General features: G+C 37.9%; 1 protein-coding gene across 3 annotated transcripts; it reads left to right on the top strand.

Moving 5' to 3' along the window:
- Window positions 1–19,231: 19,231 nt before the first annotated feature.
- Window positions 19,232–26,279, top strand: LYSET (lysosomal enzyme trafficking factor). Of its 3 annotated transcripts, none has more exons than XM_081313117.1 (2): window positions 19,232–19,440; window positions 25,403–26,279. In XM_081313117.1, the coding sequence occupies exon 2, from the start codon at window positions 25,419–25,421 to the stop codon at window positions 25,812–25,814; it is 396 nt and encodes a 131-aa protein (XP_081169243.1). In that variant the 5' UTR covers window positions 19,232–19,440; window positions 25,403–25,418; the 3' UTR covers window positions 25,815–26,279. The 3 variants fall into 3 exon arrangements, with proteins under 3 accessions (XP_081169243.1, XP_081169244.1, XP_081169242.1); XM_081313118.1 differs by lacking the exon at window positions 19,232–19,440 and adding an exon at window positions 19,873–19,893; XM_081313116.1 differs by lacking the exon at window positions 19,232–19,440 and adding an exon at window positions 20,006–20,434.
- The last annotated feature ends 63 nt before the right edge of the window (window positions 26,280–26,342 follow it).

The raw sequence follows: 26,342 nt of genomic DNA, 5'->3' as shown, positions 1-26,342 counted from the left end.
TTGGGCAAACAAAAACCTGGTATGGAAGGGGAAAAAATGGGGTGCCTTCTCTAATTCCCCCCCCTTTTTTAGATTGGACTGGAGATTCAGGTTCCCTACTCCCTTTTTGTGTACTGTAAGAGATCTGTTTGTGTTGATACCATTGCAAGTAAGAGCTTTCTAATAAAATCCAGAAAAGTCATCCTTCCATCATTTTCTGAAAACGAGGTAAAGCGGCAGAGAACTCAACCTTGAATTCCCTTTCCTTCTAAAACTATGCAGGGACACCACAAGTGGGTAGCATTGTCAGGCATATGGCTATAGGCTAAGGATCTGACCATTTATTGCCTTTTGGCCCTAGGGAAGAGCAAAAACAAGGAGAAGAGAAAAATATGCAAATATGGTTGTGCTTTGTCTTTGCTTCTTGTCTTTCCTCCTTCCATTCCGTGCACACACTTTTTAAAGTTTTGGGCATTACATAAAACAATCTTCTCTGAAAATGAATGTCATTCAGTAGCTTTGGAGTAGAGTAGACCAGCGTTTTCCAACCTTAGGAACTTGAAGATGCGTGGACTTCAACTCCCAGAATTCCCCAGCCAGCTATGCTGGCTGGGGAATTCTGGGAGTTGAAGTCCACGCATCTTCAAGTTCCTAAGGTTGGAAAACGCTGGAGTAGACTATATAAATCTTCACATCCTGGTTGGAGGTCTGTAGTCCAAGACACTTGAAGGGCACTATGATGGACAAGTCAGATTACAACTGACTTTAGATATCATTACAAATCGTCATTTGCTTAAATATGGCTTAATAGATAATAATTGGCTGATTTCCTACAACAAGCTAAGTAATTACAGTAGCTGGCTGCACACAATTGAGTATGTCAAAAGTAAACTCATCATATTATGACTAAATTTGATGTGTGACTCCAACCAGAAGGAAATTAGAACACACAATTATGCCAGAGCTGATGAATTTGGTATAAATCCCAATTCCAGATCTCCAAAACAATGGTTATTTTGAGGTGAAACACTATAACAAAAGAAAACTTGCCTCAAATGCAAGTACCCAGCGGGATAAAATGGTGACTGTGTAGCCAACAGACTCCCAGCATTATCATTTAAGGTATCATATAACACAGAATGCTGTTCTTATGTCATTTGGCCAGGCCACGTGTATCTAGGACCTTGGACTTTCTAGCCACATTTGCTGGGTGGAGGGAACAATCCTATAATAGTTATTATCTGCTGTATTATATAATGTAAGCAGAAGGCAGCTATTGTAAAAGCATATAATTTTGCAAAGCCTTTCTATTACACCATTCTTTTATTTATTTGAAAATATATGCTTGGAGTAGGCCCAAAGCCAAAAATAAGCATATGCTCAAAGTTAATTCAGAATGAATTGTTGGGATTTTTTTGAAGCCACAATTATCAAACAGTAGTTAGTATGATGAACTAACAATTTTTGCTTAACCATAGTTTTCGTTTGTGGACATACATTTTTCAGCCAAGCCTATCTAAACATATTCTCTCTTCATGTTTCTTGGGCAAAATGTATAAGAGGGTAATAAATACAGACCACACTCACATGATAGAATAAGAGAGTGCAAAAATATGCAAAGCCTTTTTAGACAGTCATATGCAGTTTTCAAAACACTTGCAAATGCTAGTCAGTGGTGGAACATGTACTTGGGTTTCAATCTCATTAAATTGAAATGACTGAAACATTTACATAATGACAAAGGCCTTTCCAATCAAAGAAATATTGCCAATCATAATAGATAATACTGGTTCAATAGGGAGATAAACGTAGCTTCTTATTAGGGTTAGTGGACAAATATTAGCGTACTCTATAATTCTTGTTTTCTGAACATATGCACAAACTGAAATCAGCCATCTAATTTTCCCAATTGTGAGATGCATTTTGCAAAGAAAAAAAATGAGAAAGCTAGATTTTAAAGGATCAAAAATTGAGATAAGGATTGGAGGAAGAAACATCAATAATCTTTGATATACCGTACTTTGATGGTACAACTCTCAGAAACCAAAGATGGCCCCTGGAACATCTGATCAAGGAAATCAAAGAAGAAAGTGAGAATTTTGGCTTCTTTCTGAACATCAAAAAGACCAAGCTTAAGATCACTGCAAGGAATGGAAACATCAAAACAGAAACTAGTGATGAAGAGAGAGAATGCGTGGAAAAAATCATTTTCCTAGGATGGCAGATTGCTCAAAGTGGTGAATGCAGTCCAGAAATAAAATGTCGGATTGCACTGCATGATGAACATGAGCTGAATGTGGAAAAGCAAGGACATCAGCGTGGAAACCAAATGTAATGTGTTCCCCATAGCCACCTGTGGTTGTGAAAGTTGGACCTTAAAAAAGTAAGACAGGAAGAAAATGAACTTGTTTGAACTGAGGGGCTGGAGAAGGCTCCTGTGTATTCCTTAGACAGCAAAGGTGACTAACTAGCAAGTAGTGGAGTGCATAACATCAGACATGTAACTGGAAGGCAAAATCACAAAACTGTGTCTCACTTATTTTGGCCATGTCATGCGGGGAAATTCACTGGAGAGAGGAAGAGTTAGTGATAAAAGGAAAAAGGAAATCAGATCACCAAAGAACATGATGGCTGGATACCATCAAAGCTGACACCAGTCAGCGCATAGAAAAATTCAAAGAAGTAATGCAAGATCAGAAGATGTGGAGAGACCCGGCTCATAGAATCGCCAAGAGTTGGACGCAGCTGAATGGATAACATCATCATCATCATGTTGGTGAAAATAAAATACAATTCTATTGGGGAGAAAATGTAAAAAAAATGTGCAGAGTATAATAAAAATGTGCCAGTTTGGAAATGTTTGCACATTTTGATGCAAAACAATTCACAATCTGATAGAGCAAAAAGAACAAACAAACAGCTCTGAAGTCAGGGAAATTAGAAACTGGGTGAAATCAAACTACAAAATGTGTATTTCTGTACCATTAGTGTTTCTTCTCCTTCTAATACCTTACTAAAACTGATCTGCTTTCATCTTCACTTCTGTCAATCTCAACATACAGAGAACACCACGAACCAATCAGTGCTCAGCCTTCCCCTTCAGAAACAGACGAAAAACACATCATTCAATTGGTATCATGTCCCCTGAGCTGTCACGACCATGAAATAAAAAACTCCGTTCTTTCCACACACAAAGGGTATAATTGCAATGATTTATGAAATTTATCATAGCATTTGCCCTCAAAATCTCAGATGCTGCAAGCCGGGGGGGGGGGGGGGGATGGAATCATCCACAAGAAGATTAATTGTAAAACAATTGTTTGAAAGCCCCTTTAAAGCATCCTAGTTATTTTGGAACCATATCTTTTTTTATACTTAAAGGTCTTTGGATTTGTAAAAATGAAATTATAGCATATCGATATATTTTAAGTTAGGCGCTTCTCATAATGTTATGAAAATTGTATGTTGTCATAATGGTTGGATTGGTGTTTGAGAAAGATAAGCGGTAGTCACTGGAAGCTCCAGGAATCAGATATGGAGTATCTGGATGATGGGGCTGGGCAGGGTGGAGGGAAAGGAACAGCAATGATGACTGGATTTTGGAGGAGGAGGAGGAGTGAGGCAAAAGTTCCTGCTCACCCTCACATCTGCCATCACAATAGTTACTGTAAACAAAAGTGAAAACAAAAGCAGCTCTCTCCCCCCCTCCCCAAAATGAAATTGTGACATCAATCAGGTCCAAAGAAGATGCCCAAGAGATACAGGATAGTGGCGTAGGTGTGCCCAGTTTCACCTATCCTTATTTCCACCTCTTTCAATGGTCATGCTGCTAGAATGAAGCTGTTTGAAATTCACCTCCACTTTGACTTTGAGAGAGCCAAGATCTTTTTAATAAGCATAGATAATTGACTTTTTTATTGGAAGATTGCTCAGTTGGGACTTGGAGAATTAAAATATATGCCAATAAAGTAGGAAGCAAGCCCTTACAATTGGTTTCCGTTGGACCTGCCCAGCCCCCTTTGTCTAACTTTCCCCTCTGCCTGGAGTGTGAGTGTTTTTTCTGCAAGCAGACAAGTGGAGGAAAGTGGTGAATCCAAGGTTTATAAGGGACAAAACAAAACAAAACAGACAGAATATGTTGTGGCTATTTTATGGCCTTCTTGATGGAAACCTTGGAAAGCTTGGTCTCCCAGTTTTCAGTTTATGTGGATAACAAAATTAAATATTTCTCACTTTCTGTTAACCCACAGGGTTGCCCTTCCATCTCTTCCCCCTTCATGTAACTGCAGGTTCTTTCTGCACCTCAAGGAGCAGGAAATATATTTTTTTTATCCTGGTGACTCACCAGAATGGGTGTGACTTACTAAGTCTTCCCTGCTATTTTAAAAAAGGTAGCAAAGGTCGGCTTATAGGGGAAACTTGAGAGCATGAACAGGAAAGCTTAATGGAGAAATGTTGTAATATATTTGCTCCAAGTATAGTAAGCAATGATTCTGCAATTGTTTGCAATAACTGGGAAATCAAAGCCTAAGGGGTAGTTTTGCTCTTATGCAAAGCTTGACACTTAGTTATGGTATTTATACATAAATTCCCGAAAATGGGAGTGCGAAATGCAGGCCCTAGTTACTGCTCTAGATGACACTTACTAGCAAGCAAGGAAGGAAGCAGCTGCGCTCCTTTCTTATCCTGATTAAATTAGCACACTGGATTTTGCAATTAGGAAAATTACAGCCTAGAACCAATTGTTGGAAACAGAAGATGTTGTTCACCTACGCAGCATGGGGCCAGGTTATTTGGGGGACTAACATCTTCCTAATTATGTCTACCCATCCTGTCAGGTCTGGCAGGAGAGGCATGCTGTGGGTCCCACCTGCAAAGAAAATCCATCTGATAGGACCTAGGAAGCATGCCTTTTCTACCGAGTATCCACCATCTGGAATATCGTCCCTCCTGAAATGAAGTTAGGCCAAACCCCTTATAGCCTTCAGGAAACCTCTCAAAATGGGGTGAGTGGGTTTCAGCAACCCAGAGGATCCCTTGGTAATAGGGAACCTACACACATACTGTAGATAAACATCTTTACTCTCATATTCTTATTGTATACATGATTGTTCTTTTAATGGATTTGCAACATATTTTAACTCTTGGTTTTATTCTTTGGGTAAGATGTGCAGCCATGTAAATTTGGCAATAAAATAATGTTAAGAAATAATATGGTTAGCTGGGTTTTGACTTCTTGTGTACACTTAGCCATTGTGGCTTATAGACACTGGTTTGTCTTAGCATATTATGGGTATCCATTCCAAAAAAAAAATCTTAAGCAAATGTGGCTTAATACAGATTATCCACGTCAAAGGCAATTAGAACATGCCAACAGATAGTTCCTTGATAGATACACTTCAGAGCAGGTGCCAAATCCAAAGGTTTCTTAAACACAATTAAAACAAAGAAACATGCTGGCTAGGAAATTCTGGGAATTATTGTCATAAATCATCCAGATTGGTGGAAGCTGCGAATAAACAATGCATAGTTTGTTGCCTTTTAACAGAATCCAAAATTTATTGCTTGAATCTGTCAACTTCCTTTGCCTCATAGGGTAAAGCAAACTTCTCTTTTTGCATAACAAGTTCTCTGGAAAGAGAATTGACTTCTTCAGTTCTTTTCTTATCCCAGTCTTTTGCAGTACAGAGTACTGATCCTGGAGAACAGTCTCAGCTGGAGAGGGAAGAATTAAGGCTTGTTCCCCTCATTATATTCCCTGATTTGGAAGGCCTCCATATTTACTTTTGAGAAAGAAAAAAAAACTGCCAAGGTGGGTAGCTGCCTGCTATATTTTTTAAGTGATGCATAGTTTAACCCACAGTGCCCTCTGAAGCTCAACATGTTTAATAACATCCTATCTTATTTTTAGCAAATCCTTTTTTTCCTTAACCTTGATTTCCTGGTCCCTCAAAGATGTGTAAAATCTCACAAAATTCTACTAGCAGAAAGTGGCAAAGAGAATGTGTACAGACATGCTGTTCATGTACCTTTTCATTTTGTTAAGAGGGAAAATTTGCATGTTTGTTCTCCACTATGGTACTTCATGCACCTTTCCCAACAGTTCTGCTTTTATTTAAGAGTGTGCATACTGTGTTTCTTCTTTTTCTAAGATGCAACTTCCTTGGCCTCTGAGGTATTAGTATTTGTGTCAATATAAGGAAAATAAACAGTGGGGTGCCAATATTTGTCTTTTGCATCTATCAGCACTAAACTAGTTTTACTCTTTTAATTCAACCGCAAGTCACTGACTAATTGAGTCATTATCATTGAGTAACCATGAGATGACAACTGAAGGAACTTCTTGGATGAGAAGCAAAATGTCATCAAGGAAAAACAAAGAACGTCCAACTGCCTTTTGAAAAAGCATCTTTGGAACAACCATGACCTGGATGACTGAGAATCTCCACAGACATATGGGATGACAATTGGTGCTCTGGCTTTATAATATTTCTCTTGGTTTGGATCTGAAATACTAACTTAAGGAACTTCACACAAGGACAGTATCCAAAATGATTCCTTCCTGAGGTTCCTGTAAATCCAGCAGAGGAAATGAAGTAAAGTCAGGAGGTCCCCTTGAATACGCAATGCTGCAAATCTTTTTAATTTTTTTAGATTATGATTTATGCTGAGCCTATAAAACAGCCTTTCTCAACTGGGATTCCACAAAATATTATGATGAAAAAAACATTGTTTTTTTGAACTTTGCACACTGTGCAGTGCTAATGTTTGCAGCAGTGGGATGAGTGGATACTAATTATACTAACATTCTGTCAACTCTAGATTCAATAATTTTTTATGCAGGGATTCCCTGAGACTTGAAAATTGTTTCAAGAACTTTGTCAGGGGTAAAAGGCTTAGAAAACCGATTTAAACTAAAAGCTTACTTGTAAATTGATTATTTTTAATGCAACTTATAAAATAAAATGACATAAAATGAAACTTTATTTTTAAAATAATTTCAAAGATGATTTTAAAAAAAACATAAGAGAGCAGTGATGAAAGATACCCTTTCATTTTTATCAGTACAACAGACTTTTGTCACAATGACTGAGAGACAGTAGATAAAAATGAAATAAAATAAAAAATTATGTAAGAGATGGAGAATATGCTGAATCCTCTTCCATTTTCTAGTCCTATATAACCTGGTAGCCATAACAAATCTATAAAGCTCTGTATGACCTGGGTCCTGGATATTTTAGGGACCATCTTTCCTCAATAGTTTCTGCCCACTTTATCCAGACAACTAGGGAGTACCTAATAAGGGGCCTTGGCTATGGCAGGAGGGACCTGACAGCTGGCATTTCCTTCAGCAGCTCTCTTCTTCTGGAATAGCTTCACTTCTGAGAATAACCAGTGAAAGAAGAGGAAGAGCTGCAGCCTAGGTGAGGATCATCAGATAAGGGAAATCTCAGCTCAAAGGAGAAATGGAATTTGAGAAACTCTCCCAGATGACCCTCCCTGGTTCTCTATCTATAAAGACAAGGAAAGAAGAGGCACATTCAGAGTTGCAAGATTCTGTTACTGTAATCCAATAATAGAAGTAGTTTTAGTATCGATGACTAGTATTCGAAGTCTGATTTGCCTTGAAGGGCTGACACTGAGGCATGGATGGCCCATTCCCTGATGGCCTTCTGGAAGCAGGTGAAAACACGGCTCTTCTGGAGCTTTGTAGTGGCCCCAGTCCATAATTTCAGCTTTTTTTTACTTTTAGTATCAACTGAAAACTGAATTGGAACTGCTATTTTAAGAAATTATTCTGTATCTGTACCAGGATTTCATTAAGTAAGTTCATCTAGAGCAGGGCTTTTCAACTAGTGGTACGGGTACCACCTGTGGTACATTGGCACCTGGCAGGTGGTACGCGACCATCCTAGAAAATTGGTAGTGGGGGAGGGGAATGAGCTGAACTGGTGGCAGCACCGTACAAGCCTAAGTAAGAGATGGCTGGAGCTAGGCGACTGGTGGTAATCGGAAGTTGCCATATCCTAAAAGTGGTACAATGGGTGAAAAGGTTGAAAAGCCCTGATCTAGAGTCTGCTTTCATACATAAATATCACCAATAAATAAATGCACTCTCCCTTCCCCCCAATTTACTTTCAATGTGAGGGGCTGTTGCAAAGAAGAAAAGGCAAAAAACTTTATTCTTGTGAATTTCTTTAAGTTCGCTTACTTTAGGTCCTAAGGCCATTTATGGATAATTCCCTCCTCTCTAGCAGTCTCTCTACATCCCCTCTCAGTGTTGTTCAGAAAGTACCTCTGTACCTTGGAGGAACCTGAGGAATTCCTTTGTACAATTACATAGTATTCATTTTCTATTTTGCTTTGGTTTTCCTGTACACGGCTCAGTCGGGTAGAGTCAGTGGTGCTTCAATTGAATACATTAATTAAATGAATTAAATATTTGAAGTGGTGGAAAAGGGGAAGCAAAGATGCAATATAACACAGTTGCTTATTATGTCCATTCTTCTTGTTGCTTAATGTGAAATTCCACACAAGAAACATGATAATTGTACACAGTATTCTTAATGGATTTGTTGAGGCAGGAGAGAAGAAACCAATTAATGTGAATCTTACGATGATTCATAATTGGTCAGGAAAAGGATTCCATGCTCCACCATTGGAATATGGGAAGTTTCTTTATAACAAGTCAGACCATACGTCTTTCTAGCTCAGCATTTATTTCATTTTTATTTATTTTTTCATTTACTGAATTTTATAAAGTTGCCTAACTCAAACAATGTGATTTTGAGTAGAAAAACCAACAACAAACCCAAAGAACCACATAATATTAAAACATGCACAATATAAAATACATATAAAGTGAAAAATGTAGACTTTATAACAGTATCTTTTTGCCTGAAACTCAGTTATTATTGGACTCTTGTGAAGCTAATCAAGTTTTGAAACTATGTCCAAATACTAGTAATTCCTACATAAAACAAAAAGCTATCCAGATGAAATAAAAATGCGTCTGGTCAAAAATGGGAATTCAACCTGCTTTAAATTAATATGCATTCAATTAGGATTACACTGATCCTTTCCCCCCTGATGGCTATGTATTCCCTGGGCTACAAATTTACCTTCTGAAAAAACGAGGTAGGCCTATATGCATTTTTCAAGGTCAGATTTTATATCCTGAGAGATTTATTTATTTATTTTTTATTTTAATTCCATTTATATCCCGCCCTTCTCCGAAGACTCAGGGCGGCTTACAAGCTTAGCAGTGGTGCTAAGGCTACCCAATCTGATAGTATCAATGTCATATCTTCATTGGTTGTGATAATAATCTGCTCTACTTAAAACTGCCATGTACTGTAAATACTTGGAAATTTAAGCTGGGCTAAAAGGCTGAACTGATATTATTTACGTGGGCTAGTTAAATGGGACATATGATTCTTTTTTTAAGAAAAAGGTTCACTGGATTCCAGGCCTTTTCTAGGCAAAATTCATGGAGATATGCTTCTTATCCACAGTTTCAAGTTGCATAGGAAAGGAAATCAAAATGAAGCAAAAGAATACACAAAAATCAAAGTGACTATATTATTGGTACAAGGAGATGGAAGAATGTAATTATAATAGTAAAGATGAGGCTAGGGGCTACTGTGAAACAGATCATATACTGCGCATAAGTGTCAGCTTAAACTAGAGGGAATCTTGACTATATACCCACCATTTTCAAGGAGATGATCAGAAATTGCTTTTTAGTCTTGAACTTCATTGACAGGGAATTAGAGACAAACTGGAATTGAATTAAAGAAGCTGTTAAGGATGAATTAAAAAGAGACTGTCAAAAAACCAAGAAACAGAAAAAGGAAAAAATTTGAGGTAAAAACAAATTGTGAAAAAGGAAGGAAAGCAAGCAAGCAAGCAAGCAAGCAAGCAAGAAAGAAAGAAAGAAAGAAAGAAAGAAAGAAAGAAAGAAAGAAAGAAAGAAAGAAAGAAAGAAAGAAAGAAAGAAAAGAAGCCAAAGCCAAGAAAACAAAGGTCTCAGGAAGAAAGTTAAACAATCTCAAAAGAACTGTTAGAAGAAACAAGAAGCAAGATTATGATGACATCTGTAAAGACACTGAAGATGGAAACAGACACCAACGTCCCTTCCAACTCTATTATTCTATGTTAATAACCTTCACTAAGATTAAGGGGACTATGATTAAAATATAAAGAAGACCAAGAAACTAACATTCAAGAAATATGCCACATACTAGCATTTGGTAAAGCAGCTATGATGGTCTTGGAAAAGGTATTTGGATGTTGAGATACGTATATGCCTACAAAAATCAAAATTATGTAGCAATGGTTTTCCCTACAATACCCCATAGAAGAAAAACACTTGATTTGAAAAATCAAATCAACTTTTGATTTGAAAAAGCATGATAGAAAAAGTATGCTTTCAAAAACTTTACTGTTGATGTTTTCAAACTTTGGTGTTGGAGAAGACCCGAGAAAACAAAAAAAAACCCCAAACAAATGGATCATTGAACTTTATCAATGCAGAGTTCTCACTCAAGACACAAATGACCAGGCTGTAATCATACTTTGGACACATTATGCAAAGCCAGCATCTGTGAGAAGTCTATATTGTTGAGAAAGATGGAAGAAAAAGAGGATGACCGGCAGCAAGGCAGATGGACTCAATAAGACTGGCAACGGGTGGAGGAAGAAAGACTAGGTTGGGAACAAATTTCATTGAAAAATTTATATCTAAGACTTGACACAATCTGGATGACACAGAATTTCCATTTCAGAGAGTCCTGTAACTCCCATTTCTATATTGTATGTGGATCATGACAAACTTAGTTGATTTTTTAGAAAAATAAAAAGTGTGGCATAACACGACCAATAAATAGCATTGTTTATTTAGGTGTGCCAAGCCATTCTTTTGATCTTTCACAATGCCTCTGAGTGATTGTAGGTATGGGAATTAGGAAAAATTAAAAAGATAGGTAGGAAGCTGTAATAAATCTAGTGCTCTTTGAAGTGCGAGAAAAAAGCAAAAATGAAGAGGAAATGAGTAAGTGTCAACAATGAGCAGCTTAATAATGTTTATGGCTGAAACCCAGTAGAGCTGGTATTCAATTAATACCAAAGGGATTTTGAATGTGTAGGAGTAATTGAGTGGTCCTTTGGATCTTAACCAATTCCTCTACATTAAAAGACCAGATCTTATGAATAAACAAATGGAAACAGTGAAGCCTAGAATGCAAAAGTTAAAACAAACATCATTCTTCATTTTCAGAAAATGCTTACTGTATATGACTTCAGAGTGTTTGGTTGGAAGTAAGCTCTTCTGAGCAATAAAACATAGAGCAAATTCTGTGTGCAGGAAAAGATGGCAGAATAAACTGGACATACTCATCATCTCATCAATGGGTAAGAGTCTCTCCCCATGGAAGTAATTTTGTTCGAGCAACCATGACATGCTCTTAAAATTACAAAAGCATCCACCGGCCCACAAAGGATGACCTATTCCTATCTTATAACATTTATTTATAAAGCATTTTTTAAAAAAAAAAAACCCTGCACTTGGTCCTAAATCTTATAAGGAGCTTGATCTGTCAAGGGATGTTTACAGTACAGTATATGATTTTCCTATTGATGCCTGTGAAAATGTCATGGCACCACTATAGAACTGCAAGCTTCCTTGATTTAAGGTGCTGGCTTCTCTGCCAGAAAAGCTGGAAGAAATAGAACTGCTTGATGAATTCCAAACCAGGATTAAATTCTACCAGAAGTCTGCCTTGTTGTTGCTATGGGTGTTTTTATACAATAAGCTAAACTACACTTAATATGCCATAATCAATGAGCGCACCTGCTCACTGTTCTACAGACAATTGAGTGTACTATGCTGGCAGCAGCCTCCATTTCCTTTGTTCCCCAAGGTAGATATTCCAGCAATTGTTGTATTGATTAGTCCTTCTTTTAAAAAACTATTCTTGCAAAAACACCCCTAGTGACCTGCTGAGGATCAGAACCATAAATGGAGAGGAAGGGAAAGTTGAATCCTTCTCCTAGTCCCTTTGCTTTCTGAAAGGAAGAACAACGATGAAGGAAATGTGCAGCTGCAGCGCTAGCTTTCCTTGCTGTTGCTTCTGTACTAGTGTATGTGCCACTTCCCAGAAGGTGTAATGGGTGGTTAGATGTAGTCTGGTTCAGATGACATGCCTAAAAATATATGTCAGTTCTGATCTGGACAACCCAACAATCCACACTTTGGGTTATCTTATGCAAACACAATCCACTTTTAGGTTTACACAACAAGATAGACTAGGGCCTTAGCTAAAATAAATTTAGGTTCAGGAAATGAGGAACTTTGCTGCACTCTTAGTAAGTAATGAGAACTAGTACACCATTTTAATATGGTCTTAGAGACAAACAGCACCAGCAATGCTTTGTTACATTCATGATGTTAAATTTATATAAAAATACTGGGACCAACAAATCTCGTCTGCAAAAGTGGTTAGCATAGCTGTATAGTGTTTCTGGGTCCTTTTTCCATAAACAACACAAATGAAAACAAACCAGATTTAGTCAATGAAAAAAGACAATTAGTTCATACAGCAATTTCAATATTTGCTACAACTACCTCATGTAATCTTGATTAGCTCATACAGTAAAAGGACCTAAATGCATATCCATCACCTATTTCCTTTAGAGGTAAGCAAGATTATAGAAAGCATAGAAAGAGAGTAAGAAAGGGAAAGGCAAACAATTAAAGTTATGATATAAGAAAGGAAGGAAACATAGCTACATCTAGTTTACCCCAATACTACGGTATTTATCGTCTTTCTCATTTCAAAAATCTCACAAAATCCATTCAGCAAGGATCTTCTCAACCTTCCGCTCTCAATCCATTCATCCTTCCTTCATGTAGCTGATCTACAATTTGATCCACATTTCTGATCAAACTACTTCAATGTATTTTGTACTGCTCAGTTACTTTTTTATTCAATTCATATTCATATTTAGTACTGATTCATTTTTGCTATCACTTCTTGTACAACTCATTCAATCCTGATGGGGCTCAAGGTTGACTCAGCCTTCCATCCTTCAGAGGTTGGTAAAATGAGGACCCAGATTGTTGGGGGCAATATGCTGACTCTGTAAACTGCTTAGAGAGGGCTGTAAAGCACGATGAAGTGGTATACGAGTCTAAGTGTTAGTGCTGTTGTACAACTCATAGTTCTCAAGTAGTCTATTCCCCTTGCATACAATTTACATTTATATTTCTCCTTACTCCAACTTTCACCTCCATAATATATGGTGGATAAATGCTCACGCTTATGTGCCAGTGTAAATATTCAGTAAATATTCATTTCTTGCATCAGATCTAATACAGATCTAATAAATCTGCACAACACTACTTATCAATTCCACTCTACTAGATCAGACTTTCATTCAATTCTATTCCACATAATGTTCTGAAACATACACAAGATCTCTGAAAGTCATTTGTTTTACCATGTAGTTCTAACTGTATTTCACAGCAAAAGATTTCTATGATATATCTCCAAAATGATCAATCAAAATATTAGGTGGAAAATGACATTTTAAAGTCTATCAATGGCCCTCTATTCTACTGAAATGAATTGTTTTTCCTGGCATTTTTTTCTTCTGGGTAAAGGAGATTTCTGACCGGAAATAAAAATCCACATAAGGAGAAAAGCCTTCCAAGAAGGTTTTGCACAAAAATTCTGTATAATTTGTGCTTTACTTTAATTTTGAGATTATCCTTGCCTTTTCCAGTCGCTCTTTTTCATAGGAACTCTGTGGCTTGTATTTTAAAAAGTGGATTGTTGTGGCTGTTGTATATGATTATGTCCTGAATCCATCTGATTCTTATCCTCTGGTGCACAAGCAAGTCAGGCTAAATTAAAATGTATAGCCATACTTATACTTAGTAGTAATTATTTATTACACTGTCATTAGAATCTGAAGAGAAGAAGGAAAGGGTACCAGGCAAGTGCAATACAAAAGTCTTTCTGATTTTATCTTTCCTGAATGATTTTGCAATATAGGTAGTCCTCAACTTACAACAGTTCGTTTAGTGACCATTCAATGTTATAATGGCACAGAAAAATGTGACTTATGACCTTTTTTCACACTTACGACCATTGCAGCATCCCCATAGTCATGTGATCAAAAAACAGACCTTTGGAAACTGACTCATAGTTATGACAAGTTGCGGTGTCCCAGGATCCTGTGATCCCCTTTTGCAACCTTCTAACAAGCAAAGTCAACGGGGAAGCCTGAATCACTTAACAGGGCTACTAACTGATCAACTGCAGTGCTTCACTTAACAACTGAGGCAAGAAAAGTCGTAAAATGGAGCAAAACTCACTTAACAAATGTCTCACGTAACAACAGACCTTTTGGGCTCAGTTGTGGTTGTAAATTGGGGACTACCTGTATTACTTTTTGGGCAGGAACTCCAACTCCACATGAATTTATGCTTCTTTCTCACAACATCCTAACACCTCTCAGAAACTGGGTCAAAGGTTCATTGTCACTGCTCCCTTCTACACAGAAGAAATCGTGGAGAATACAATTATTGTTGGTTTAGCAAAAATGCATGGAAAAGCAACATCTTCATATGATAACCAAACAAGCATATTTATCCTAAAATGTGAATACTGATTATTAAGAATCTCTGGCACAGTAATCGGTACTTTTGCAATTTGAAAGGTTATTCTGTTAAGTCTATGGAACAAGCTGTTTTTTTTCTAAAATCTCCACAATCAAATTTATCAAACTTATTTTAGAATTACTGCAGCACTTTAGGGATTTATTCATCAAAATTGGTTTTCTTTAAGCTATTGTGCTCCATCTAGTGGGCTTCAACAGAATTTCAAACACAGGAAAAAATGATAGTCACTTTCAACCATCCTGGGCTTCCCAACAGAAGATTCTCTGTGTTGTATTTACCAGGCTTATTTTAGATATTATAATTTGTGTACTGAAATAATGGAAATTTGGCTTATGGATCCTACGGTTGATGTTAAAAGATGTTTGAATATTTTAACTAAGAACTAAGAATTAGATAAAAATTAAAACAGAATTTGGTTATGTATAAGAAGTAGATTGCTAAATATAAGTTGCTCTATTGGTAACGTGATGTATCAGGATGAGAAATAGAAAATGTTTATTACCTAGAGTTTAGTTATTCAGCTATTGTGTGTATGTTAGATGTTACAATTTTTGGTGTAGTGAAATAAGGGAAATTTGGGTTGTGAATATCATTTTGGATGTTAAAGGCTAAACTTGAATACTATAACCAAAATCAAAAATTAGGTAAAATTTGAAAACAGGACATGGATATGTTTAACTAAAATTGGACTGACAATTTTTTTAACTGACCACGTTATTCTTGAAAATTTATTAGTTTAAACATGTTTAAATGTTAAGGGGAATAGAGAAGGATGTTTTGATAATGCAACCTGAATCATGTATTAAAAACTCTGTTACTGAATTTTTGATTACCCAGTCACCATGATGCTTTCTAAAAATATAGGTGTTAAACTGGAAACCAATAAAACTTTTTTTTTAAAAAAGAAGATTCTCTGTGTGACTGTGAGAAAAAACAATCCATGTCACATATGCTACATTGTGTACAATTCCTTCCACATATATGGAAGAAGATCTCATACTGGTGAGAGAAAATGGTGCTGACATGGCCCGATCTTGGGCGAATATCATTTAGTTTTAATCCTACTTATTTTACATACTTTTAACATGTGTTATATTTTATGACCTATTTTATAACTATTTTATTTGGTCAATGTTGAATGTTATATGTTTATAATGTGAAGGTGCTTCTGACATGAATAAAGAATCTGGTTTGATTCACCTAACATAATGTCATGGTTTGTTTACTCTCCACTTATTAACTCAATCGCAAGGCTGGATTTTAATAACACGTTAAGCACAATCAAACCACACTGTAATGATGTCCTGTATGAATAAAACCAATGACTTTTATATACATAGGCCACAATTTAATTAGAATCTGTCCAAACAGACTAGACTATGCTGGGTTCATACAATTAAAAATTGTTCAGCTGAGTCTCTGAAACCAGCATAATATTAGAAACAAATGAGAATATACATTCATTCATTCATTCCCTTTAGAAATTGCCCATCTCCTTCAAAGGGTCTCTGGGAGCTCTACAAATAAAAGTTTAAAAACTTAAAAACTGAATATAAAAATTTTAAAATTGAGCCAAGGATTTAAAACTAAATAATAAATATTAATTAAAAGGTGGGTGAGGGGCTTCAGGTTGCAAACCAGCCTCAGGGCTGCATGGCCCCCCTTCTGAACCCCAAGTGCCAGAGCCAGGCCTTTAGATATTATTGAAAGGCCAGGAGACTTGGGGCCTGCCTCACTGTGGGGTGGGCAGGGAGGCAGGGTAGCGGGGTAGAGGTGGAGAGACTGTTCCAATTGGAATTCGTTAACTGACACAGTCCACAACATACCTTCTCTGCATGACTGAGTGGGATGGGCTAATTTGATGGGGCAAACCAAAGCTAGTTCTATAGGTAACCTGGCCCCATGCTGCCATGTAGGGCTTTAAAGATCACCATAAACACCTTAATTGGACCCAGAAGCAAACTGGCATCAGTGGAGTTCACTCAGCACAAGTGTTATATGTGCCATTCTTTGGGTGCCCAAGATTGCCTGTGTGACCACATTTTGTATCAGCTGAAGTTTCCGGATATTTTTCAAAGATAGCCCCAATGCATTGCAATAGTCCAAATGGGAGATGATCAGGATGTCAGTGGCCAAGAGAGAGCCTTCCTATCCAGGAAAGTGTGTAACTGGTATACAACATAAAGTTGAGTAAAGGACCTCCATTATCTTAGGAATAACGTTTAAATAACACTTTTATTAACTCCTCAAAAGCCCCAGCTGTGCAAATTATTCCAAGAGGTTTTTACTACAACAATCCTAGCAAAGGTGATTTATCCGTAGACATGGAGCAATGACCCAGGGATTTTTTTTACAAGCATTCAGTATAGTTAATATCCTTTTCGTGGTACATTATATTCTGCCATGTTCATAGAATTCCACTTGTTTTAAGGAAAAATTTTGTAACATGATTACTTTATATATTCTATTGCTGTGTGATCTGATTAGCTGGCTTTGGAAAATGGCTTTTTCAAAATACTTTTTGCCTGAAATAGATGACAAGAATGCATTTCCCAAAGCAGTTCCTCTCATCAAGACCACCCCCAGATCTACTTAAGTGATGAGTCTTGTTGATTTGACAGGCTGCAAAGTTGGCAATCCTAACTAGTTTTTAAAATATAGATATTTTTGTCTGAAACAGTAGACTGGCTTGTGTGAAAGCTTTTGGACTTATTTATCAAATTCTCTTCATGAGTTGAGCCTGTGAAGTGTGGGTGCTCCAGGCTATATTTTTATCATATTATTTATTATTTCTATTGTTTACACAAATAATCCAGGGCAACAAAGATATCCAAGACAAGGTCTCCTAGTCCTATTGTGATTTTAACTGGCTGGACATGAGAGTTCAAAGATAGTTTTTTCTTGGTCCCAAATATTTCTTAGGTGTTAATGAGTTTATAAACTTACAACAACTAAAGATTTGACATTCTTATTGCTCTTACTGATCTTTAATACACCCAATCAATTCTGGTAGCAAAATTATTTTAAAAGTGCCACCTCTATTGTCATTTTCATATCATTTCCTCAGATGACAGTGCTAACACTGTTGTCGTCTAGTCTTTCAGTATTCTCAAGCCTGACGTGTTGGTTTACGCTTCGTTGTATCTATACATAATACATATGGTATATCCCTTGATTGGGGTATGTCTCTGTCTAAATGTTAATGAAGCTGCTGCTGCTGCTTGGGTTCTTTGCCTTGTATTTCCTGTTCATGTATCCCACTGTGGCAGTGTCATGTGACATGTCAACTGCATTTGCAATCAGCATGCTGACACTCTCACCACGGCAAGTTTCTCTGAGCATGACAGAACTAGTTCAACATGACAAGTTTAACACAGGTTCATCAGCGCCTGGGAAGTGGGCAGGCCCTATATAGTGATCAGGAGTTGTTAAGTCATATAACACGAAGTGGTCCAGAAACCCCAGTATGAATACTATAGCCCAGGGGTCCCCAATCTCAGGTCCGTGGACTAGTACTGGGCCGCAGCATGCCAGCAACTGGTCTGCACAAACAAACAAGCCCCAGCAAGCAGCACACAAAACCACATCCCTTCCGGTCCACGGAAAAACCTCTCTCCATAGAACCAGTCCCTGGTGCCCAAAAGATTGGGGACCTCTGCTATAGCCTTCAATTGACGTAGTCATAATAACATGATTTACATTCTGATGCTTGACAACTCCAGTCACTCAGTCTCCCAGGGTCATGTGATCACCTTTTGCAACCTTCTCACAAGGGAAGTCAATGGGGAAACCAGATTCTTTGAACCACCGGGTTACTTAACTAATATAGCAACTTGCAAGTGATTCACTTAACAAATGTGCCAAGAAATCACAAAATGGGCCGAAAACTCACTTAACAAATTTCTCACTTAGCAACAGAAATTTTGGGGTTCAATTGTGGTCGTAAGTTGAGGACTACCTGACACTACATCACATTGCTGTATCACTGGGTGGAAACTATCTCTAGATAAGAGGCTCCCTTTTTTGTCCAATCCTTGGGGAAAATGCCAAAAAAAAAATTCTTTACCTATAAAACTCACATTAGCCATTCGCAGAGCAATCAACCTTTTTTTTTTTACAAAATCAAATCTTCTTGGTCTAAAGAGCGAAATGTTTTTTTCTTCTTCTCCTGCTGCAGCATCTAAACCAGGGGTAGGCAACCTCGGCTCTTTTATGACTCATGGACTTCAACTCCCAGAATTCCTGAGCCAGCCAAGCTGGCTCAGGAATTCTGGGAGTTGAAGTCCATGAGTCATAAAAGAGCCGAGGTTGACTACCCCTGATCTAAACCCTGCGCTTCTCTACTGATCTTTCGCCCACTCCTCTAACACAAAGAGGTGGGAGAGATATCAACCATCTCCCCTGCCCCTACGTAAGAAGGAAGCCTGGCTCGCTCTCTCGTCTCTCTACAAAAAAAAAAAAGGAGCCCCCCCCGCCGGGCTGACGCTCGTGACTCCAGAGCTGCGAGCCGAGGCAGCAGACAGTCCTCGTGCACTACCCGGAAGCAGAGGGAGTCGAGGGCGGGTCTTCGGCCGGAGACAAAACGGATGGAGGGGGGGGGCCCGGCTCCGGAGGGATTCGGAGCGTGGCTTGGGTGGCCGAGCGTCGCGCTTCCTCCGCTGGACCTGGCGCAGAGAGCGCGACGTGATTGGGCGGGCGGGCGGTCCCTTCCACGGATTCCCTCGCCTGCCCTCCGCCTCCGGCTTGTTTGCTCCCGGGTTTCCTAGCGGAGGAAGGTAACGCCGGTGGGAGGGAGCGGAGTCGGAATGCGGCAGCCTCGCCGCCGAGGGTCGGGAGGGAAAGTCCGATGGCGGAGCCTCTCCCCGAGTAAGGGGCTGGGGTTTCATTTCTCGGGATTGATGCTCCGCGTTGCCTAGGAGTCCCTCCCCTCCCCTTGGCATCTGGCAACTTTTGTCTCCCCTTGAAACCCCAGTGTGTGTGTGTGTGTGTGTGTGTGTGTGTGTGTGTGTGTGTGTTGGGGGGGGGGGAAGCTGGTGGTCTGCGCTCGCTTCGGGGCACGCTCGATGCCTGCTGCGTGGCTTCTCGGAGAGGAAGTGCCAGAGGCCAGCCCTTGGTCTGGTTGAATTTGGGTGGGTGGGTGGGTGGGAGAGGGACCGCGAGGGAAGCAACCAAGGCGCTGGAAATCCTGGAGTCTTGGGCTTCTGCTCTTGAAAGTTTCATCCTGGAAGGTGGGATCTCTCGCATTTTTTCTCCCGGAGGTGGGATCTCTTTGCCCAGCCCTTGGAAGGAGTTTGATTGTTCAATGTAGACCTCTGTTTTTGGAGAGGTAGTTAAAACATGGTAGACGGGGAAGATAGACAGGGATCTGAGCTTGGCTAATCTTTAAAATAAAAATCAAGGATCCGTTGAAAGTTACTATTGGGATTGGAGACCACCAAGAAGCCTTCAGATTATAAACTTAGGGAAGATAGACAGGGATCTGAGCTTGGCTAATCTTTAAAATAAAAATCAAGGATCCGTTGAAAGTTACTATTGGGATTGGAGACCACCAAGAAGCCTTCAGATTATAAACTTGCGTGGGAATTTTTTTTTAAAGAAAATCCCAGAAGGCATGGCCAATTATTTCTGTACTGCTGCCAAGAAAACATGTAAGTTACATCCATAAAATCACCAGAGGGAAGGGAGTTCAATCTCAAGGAGACTTGATAATCCACTTACTTTGAAGAGGTTTGCTGTAAAGAGAGAAAATTGTCTACAGTTTATGGAAGGGTGAGAAAAAAGTTGTCTTTTAGACTGAATTTTGTTTGTAGTTCCCTGGTATTAATGATTTTAATAACTGACTTCCTTGCCACCACTTTCAGTGGAAATGTGTGTCCTTTTGTATTGAATGAATACAGTACATCTCTCTCAAGCAGTATATTTAAAATAGATTTGATCTTTGAATAGTTCTGTCAAAGTGTGCTATGTTTAGAAAATCAGACAAGCAGGGTAGATAAAGATCAATATGTCGGAGAAAGATCCATTAATGTGGTTTAACCGAATAACCATATGGCAGATAAGACAAATGAAAACCAGTTGTTACAAAAGATGCAAATGATAAACAGTGGAAATATAACTTAACTTTTCATCATAAGTTTTCCAATACTATCTACATTATTAACTTTGGAAATAATGTCGTTTTAAAATAGTTTGGAAAATTATAGCTACCATGTCGTTCGTTTGTGTGTGTGTGTGTGTGTGTGTGTGTCTGTGTCTGTGTCTGTGTATGCCTTTGAGTCAACATTGATCCCTGGGACTGCCTGAACAAGTTTCTGAGTTTTCTTGGCAAGACACACACACACACACACACACACACACACACACACAGTAATTGTATATTGGATTTTTATTTTTTGTAAGCTGCCTAGAGTCACTGAAAGTGAGTGGGTGGCTATGTAAATTATCAAAACAAATTAAATATATATTTTATATAAACCAAGACAATTCTTCTTTACTCAACGTGGCTCAGGCAAACCAAAAGGTTGAATATGCCTGTTCTAGTGTGATGCCCTAGCCAGTTCACCGAACTGGCTCTGTGTCACTCTTACAGAATATAAAAGCTATCCATGAACTATAGATATTGTATAGAAAGTGATACTTTTATGGTATCCATTTGCTATAGGTAAAATGAAAAGCATGCAGTGAAGCTTTTACAAGACTGTTATCTTCATATTAATTAAGTCTCCAATTATTTGGAAGAAAATTGGGATTAATATATATGTAATAAGAGAACACCAAAATTTCAAAGTATGCATCTCTTCCTTAGTGTGAATAGAGGTGATAGATTCAGGGGGATCAGTAGAGAAGTGAAGAGAATTAATCCAAATTTAGTCAGAAAGCTATTATATTCTGTACTTTCTTTGCTTTCTATAGTCAGAACCTTCTAGTGAATCCTGATACAGTATTACACTTTTTAAAACAATATTGTCATTACATTGGCAGCAAAATAATCTGTAAATCAAGCTCTGGACAGATTGTTCTAATTGCTACATGCTTCAAGTAAAAGTATGTTGTAGAACTGGAATAAAGTTCCTGTAGTGTTGCCTTGAGATGATTATTTGGTGTTTGTGCTGATGAAATAGTTCAACGTTTAGGGTAATTTTAATGCTCAGTTTGCCCCTCAGTCTCAATTATAGCAGTAAACAGAAACTACAGTGTCATGTACAAGAGACTCTCTATGCTATAGGGTGTGTGACTGCAGTAAATATTGAAGTAGGGATTTTCTAAGTTAATTACTGTGGTATTACAACTCAGTTCTGTGACTTTAAAACGTATCCACAGTTTATATTAAGTTGTTCATAAGTACATAAACTTCATAGTGAAATGATTGCCTAGAACTGCAGTGCAGATAAGTTGCAATACAGATCAGTTGGCCTGAAGGTACTGTTTGGACTTCAGAATTGTCCTTCAAACATTTTTAAATTGTTTTAAAATATAAGTAGCCCTTTCTCCTATGTAAGCAAAATCAGGTAAATCTGATGGATTGGTTTCTTGGCTACTTAGTATCTTGAGATAATGACTGTAAAGCAAAGATGGTTAACCTGAAATCTCATGTAGCCATTTTGAAAAACAATGTCCAAGTTTGAGAACAGTGAACTATATACAGCAATTTATTATAAACCTGTTATAAATAATGTTTATTGCAAACATGAAAATGTCAGTACTGTATTTTGAAACAGGCCAATGTATGTTTAGACCACACTCAAATTATTTCAAGTAACTAATCAAATACTTCAGGGAGCTCAGAAGTGGAACATGGTATTTCCTGTTATTTTTCATAGCTATTATTGCTAAAAAAACATTGGTCTATTTTTCTGGAAATTCAGAATTAGGATCATTAAAGTATGTTCACAAAAATAATACTAAATTAAAGGAAGGAGTCTATGTAGCAATTAGTGCTATATCCACGTCTGTATTTAAATAGTGTTTTAAAACAGATTTGCTTTAAATTATTGATATTTCCTTTGATATATTGTGTAATTGTGGCTTTTTTCTGAAAGATGAAAACAAGTGTGTGTGTGTGTGTGTGTGTATTTCATTCATTCATTTTCACCATTCTAAATTCAGTATGTTCCTAGTTTGGAGAAAAGTTCAAACTTTCTTTGATCATTAACTAAGGCCCCTATGCCTTTATGTATTGAAACCAAAAGAAAAGGGTTTTTTAACAGCTACAAAATCATGTATTGCTAATGCCTAAAGTTCTGCAATTAATTTAGGATGTTGAGATGATTCATGGCAGGAATAAAAGTTGGTTTGACATCTTCCTCTTCTGAGCAATATGTGCCTAGAGCTCTCATAATCATACTGGGATGAGTGGTACTGATAGTTATACAGTTCCTAGTTGGGAATAACATGCCTCTTTGTGTGTTGAAAGTAGAGAAGGTTATAATTTTAATCAAATGTCATTGCTTATAGAACTTAAATATACTTCAATATTGGTATGTGTTTGATAAATGATCAGAATTATAGAGTGGTTTTCTTCAAAGAAGGGACTCTGATGTCCCTAGTTGTTTTTTGTTAGTTTTGCTTTAATCATTGCATCCCAGTTCTTCAGTTTTTGCTAACTTCAGAAAAAGGCAGCCATTTCTGTGGAAATTTTTTTTACACACAATTCCTTGCTTTTCATACTAGATGGAAGATGTCTCATATCCCACCCTCCATACAAAACAAATGGAACTTTAATAATCAAGTAATGAATGCCATAAGCATCCATTCATTGCTTGGGGACCCTTTTAAATGCTTATAATAATCAGACATAATTCTGATACTAGTCTATGTTGGAAAGTGATCAATATCTTGCATAAAATAGAGATAATTCAGTCCTGTAATCCTGTTGTAATGAAACAGGAGTATGTATCATAATAAAATTCATTGAAGGCATTAGTCTTATAGTTGCCAGCTCTGAACATGTTATCTATGTGCTGTGATGGGGGCATTGCTATCAAATAATGTGTAGGAGTGTAGTTGAAACTTGAGGTTATCTGCTAATTTGCTAAAGGATCTTTAAACAAAGTTTACCATTGTTGTCTTAAAGATCTAAGGGATCTTTAAACAAAGGCCGAAAATAAATGTGAATTCCTAGTGAATTACTCAATTCCTACACATACACTCTCTTCATATTGAAAGAGGTTTTATGTATCTCTGTGTTTATACTGCTATCTACCTACTTATATAAACTTTTCACCATTACGTGTGAGGTTGGTTGGGCTGAGAGTGAAGGACAAGTCCAAAATCGTCCAGTCAGCTCTATAGTTGAATGAAATTGATGTCAACTTTAGAATGAGCATGGCTGCAGCCATTTTTTCCTTCTCATTTCTAGTTGACACATAGCAGGGAGGGGGGTTGACACATAGCAGGGAGGGGGGTTGTCATATGTTGCACTGGACAAAACAGACTTTATCTCTAGGACTTTCTCTCATGGGAACCAAGGTCATTGGCTGCTCCTGAGACTGCGGGCTGGGCGTTTCATGAAAAGCCTGCCAACAAGCTGAGTGGGGAAACATAGTTGCTTGCATTGACATAGGGGTGGGATTTCTTAACTTTGTATTGGGGAATTGTTATGCATCTCTTCAGACTTGGTTTCACTTTTGAAGTGCCAATACTTTGTATCAATAAACATGTTCTTGGAGGAATTTGCAAGCCTTGGAGATCTGCTTTATTTGTCTGTCTGTCTGTCGGAACCATGACATTCGAGTTTGCCAGAACCAGGCCTAGTTACCTTAAAGCCACCACACACTTACATAAGAACCACATATGCATATAGAAAGAGGGCACAGTGGTTCAGCAATTAAACTTGCTGGGCTTGTCAGCTGGAAAATGGAGAGGCTGGTTTCGAGAGCCAAACACTGTGCAACAGGGTGAACTCCAGTTACTGGCTCTAGCTCCCGCCAATCTAGCGGTACAAAAACATGCAAATGCGAGTAGAGATTAGGTACCATTTCAGTGGGAAGGTAATAGGATTCCGTGTGACTTGGCAATATAGTCATACTGGCCACATAATCATGAAAGTATCTCCGGACAAGGCTGGTTCCCTTGACTAAGAAACGGAGATCAGCACTGCCCTATAGAGTTGGATTAGAACTGGACAAGGGAACCCTTTACCTTTATGCATATAGAATAAAAATATTCCATAGGAAAAAATTACTAGAAAATAGTAAGGGCAAGTAGGAAAAACTGAACGAATTTCAGACAAAAAAGAAAAAAACTCTCATCAATCTGCCCCACTGAGAAATCAGCTCAGCTAAAGGGCAATTAGAAGTTAGGGGAGGTGGCTAGCATGGGCTGGCTGGGAAACAGAGTTGGAAGTCCACACATCTTATAAGTTGCCAAGATTGGGAACCCCTTCTTTAGTCCATGGTCACTAAACCCTGAAGCCTAACACTCTCCTGGGGTTTATTAAAACATTTTATAGTTAGCATATTGCAGGCAATCCTAAGATCAGATACCTTGTTACTGTCAACAGATCTTAAAATCAAAAAGCCAAAAATTGCTTATTATGCCTATATTTTTCAACTTTAATACTATGACTTTTAATTCCCAGAATTTCCTGGCTGGCTGGGGAATTTGGGGAATTGTTCCAGGGTTCTTAAAATTGCTAAGGTTGCAAAACACTGCCTTATACTGAGCAACTCTTATTATTGTGTACTATTGTATGTTACTTTTCCTCACAGTGGCTAATTATTATTTTTTGTTTTTAAGGTGCAGAGCATGGAGAATGATGAATTTCCGTCAGAGGATGGGATGGATTGGTGTGGGACTGTATCTAATAGCAAGTGCTGCAGCATTTTACTATGTCTTCGAAATCAATGAGACTTACAATCGACTAGCACTGGAACACATTCAGCAACCCCCAGAGAAATTTAAACAAGAAATCAGTTGGATGCATTCCTTAAAAACACGTCTTCTCTCTGTACCCTTTTGGCTATGGACCATTGTCTTTTTAATACCTTATTTACAAATGTTCTTATTTCTTTACTCGTGTACAAGGGCTGATCCTAAAACAGTGGGCTACTGCATAATTCCTATCTGCTTGGCTGTGGTTTGCAATCGTCATCAAACATTTGCAAAGGCCTCCAATCAAATCAGCAGACTGCAGCTTATTGACACGTAAGGAAATCAATGTGGCTTGCTCTCTCCCCTTCCCCAGTGGCTAGTTTTTGATAAGTTGAAGATCTATTGAATATCTGAAAGGAACTTGAATTTTTTCCCTCTCAGCATTAACCTCTGGACAGAGCACCTACCAACCTTCTATTTTTTTTTTAACAAGATGATTTTTAACTGAGGGGGTATTCTATTTGGTGAAAAGTTCTTTGAGAACAGAGGGTAACATTCTTCATATTTGCCTTACAAAGCAGAATTTCTACACTCCATCTGAAGATTTTAGAGTAAATATATATTTGAAACCCTAATTCACTGTGCATCCTTCAAAACGTCAAATTTCCTATAAGGGAATTGCTGAAAATTGACTTGGCCTATGTTTATGTGTAAACTTTGGAATTATTATAAAAGTGGCATTGAGACATTGTCCTTTCTTCTTTGATGATGTTGCACTAAATAAAACGAGATTCCTTTTGCACACGTGTTTAAAAGAAAATTATCTTTTTGATCATATATTTTACTTCTGCATAATTTCTTTAAA

The sequence above is a fragment of the Vipera berus genome (genome assembly GCF_964194415.1).
Source record: "Vipera berus genome assembly, chromosome: 1".
Lineage (NCBI taxonomy): Eukaryota > Metazoa > Chordata > Lepidosauria > Squamata > Viperidae > Vipera > Vipera berus.
The sequence above is the reverse complement of the archived record's forward strand: the minus strand, read 5'-3'. Positions and strand labels throughout refer to the sequence as shown.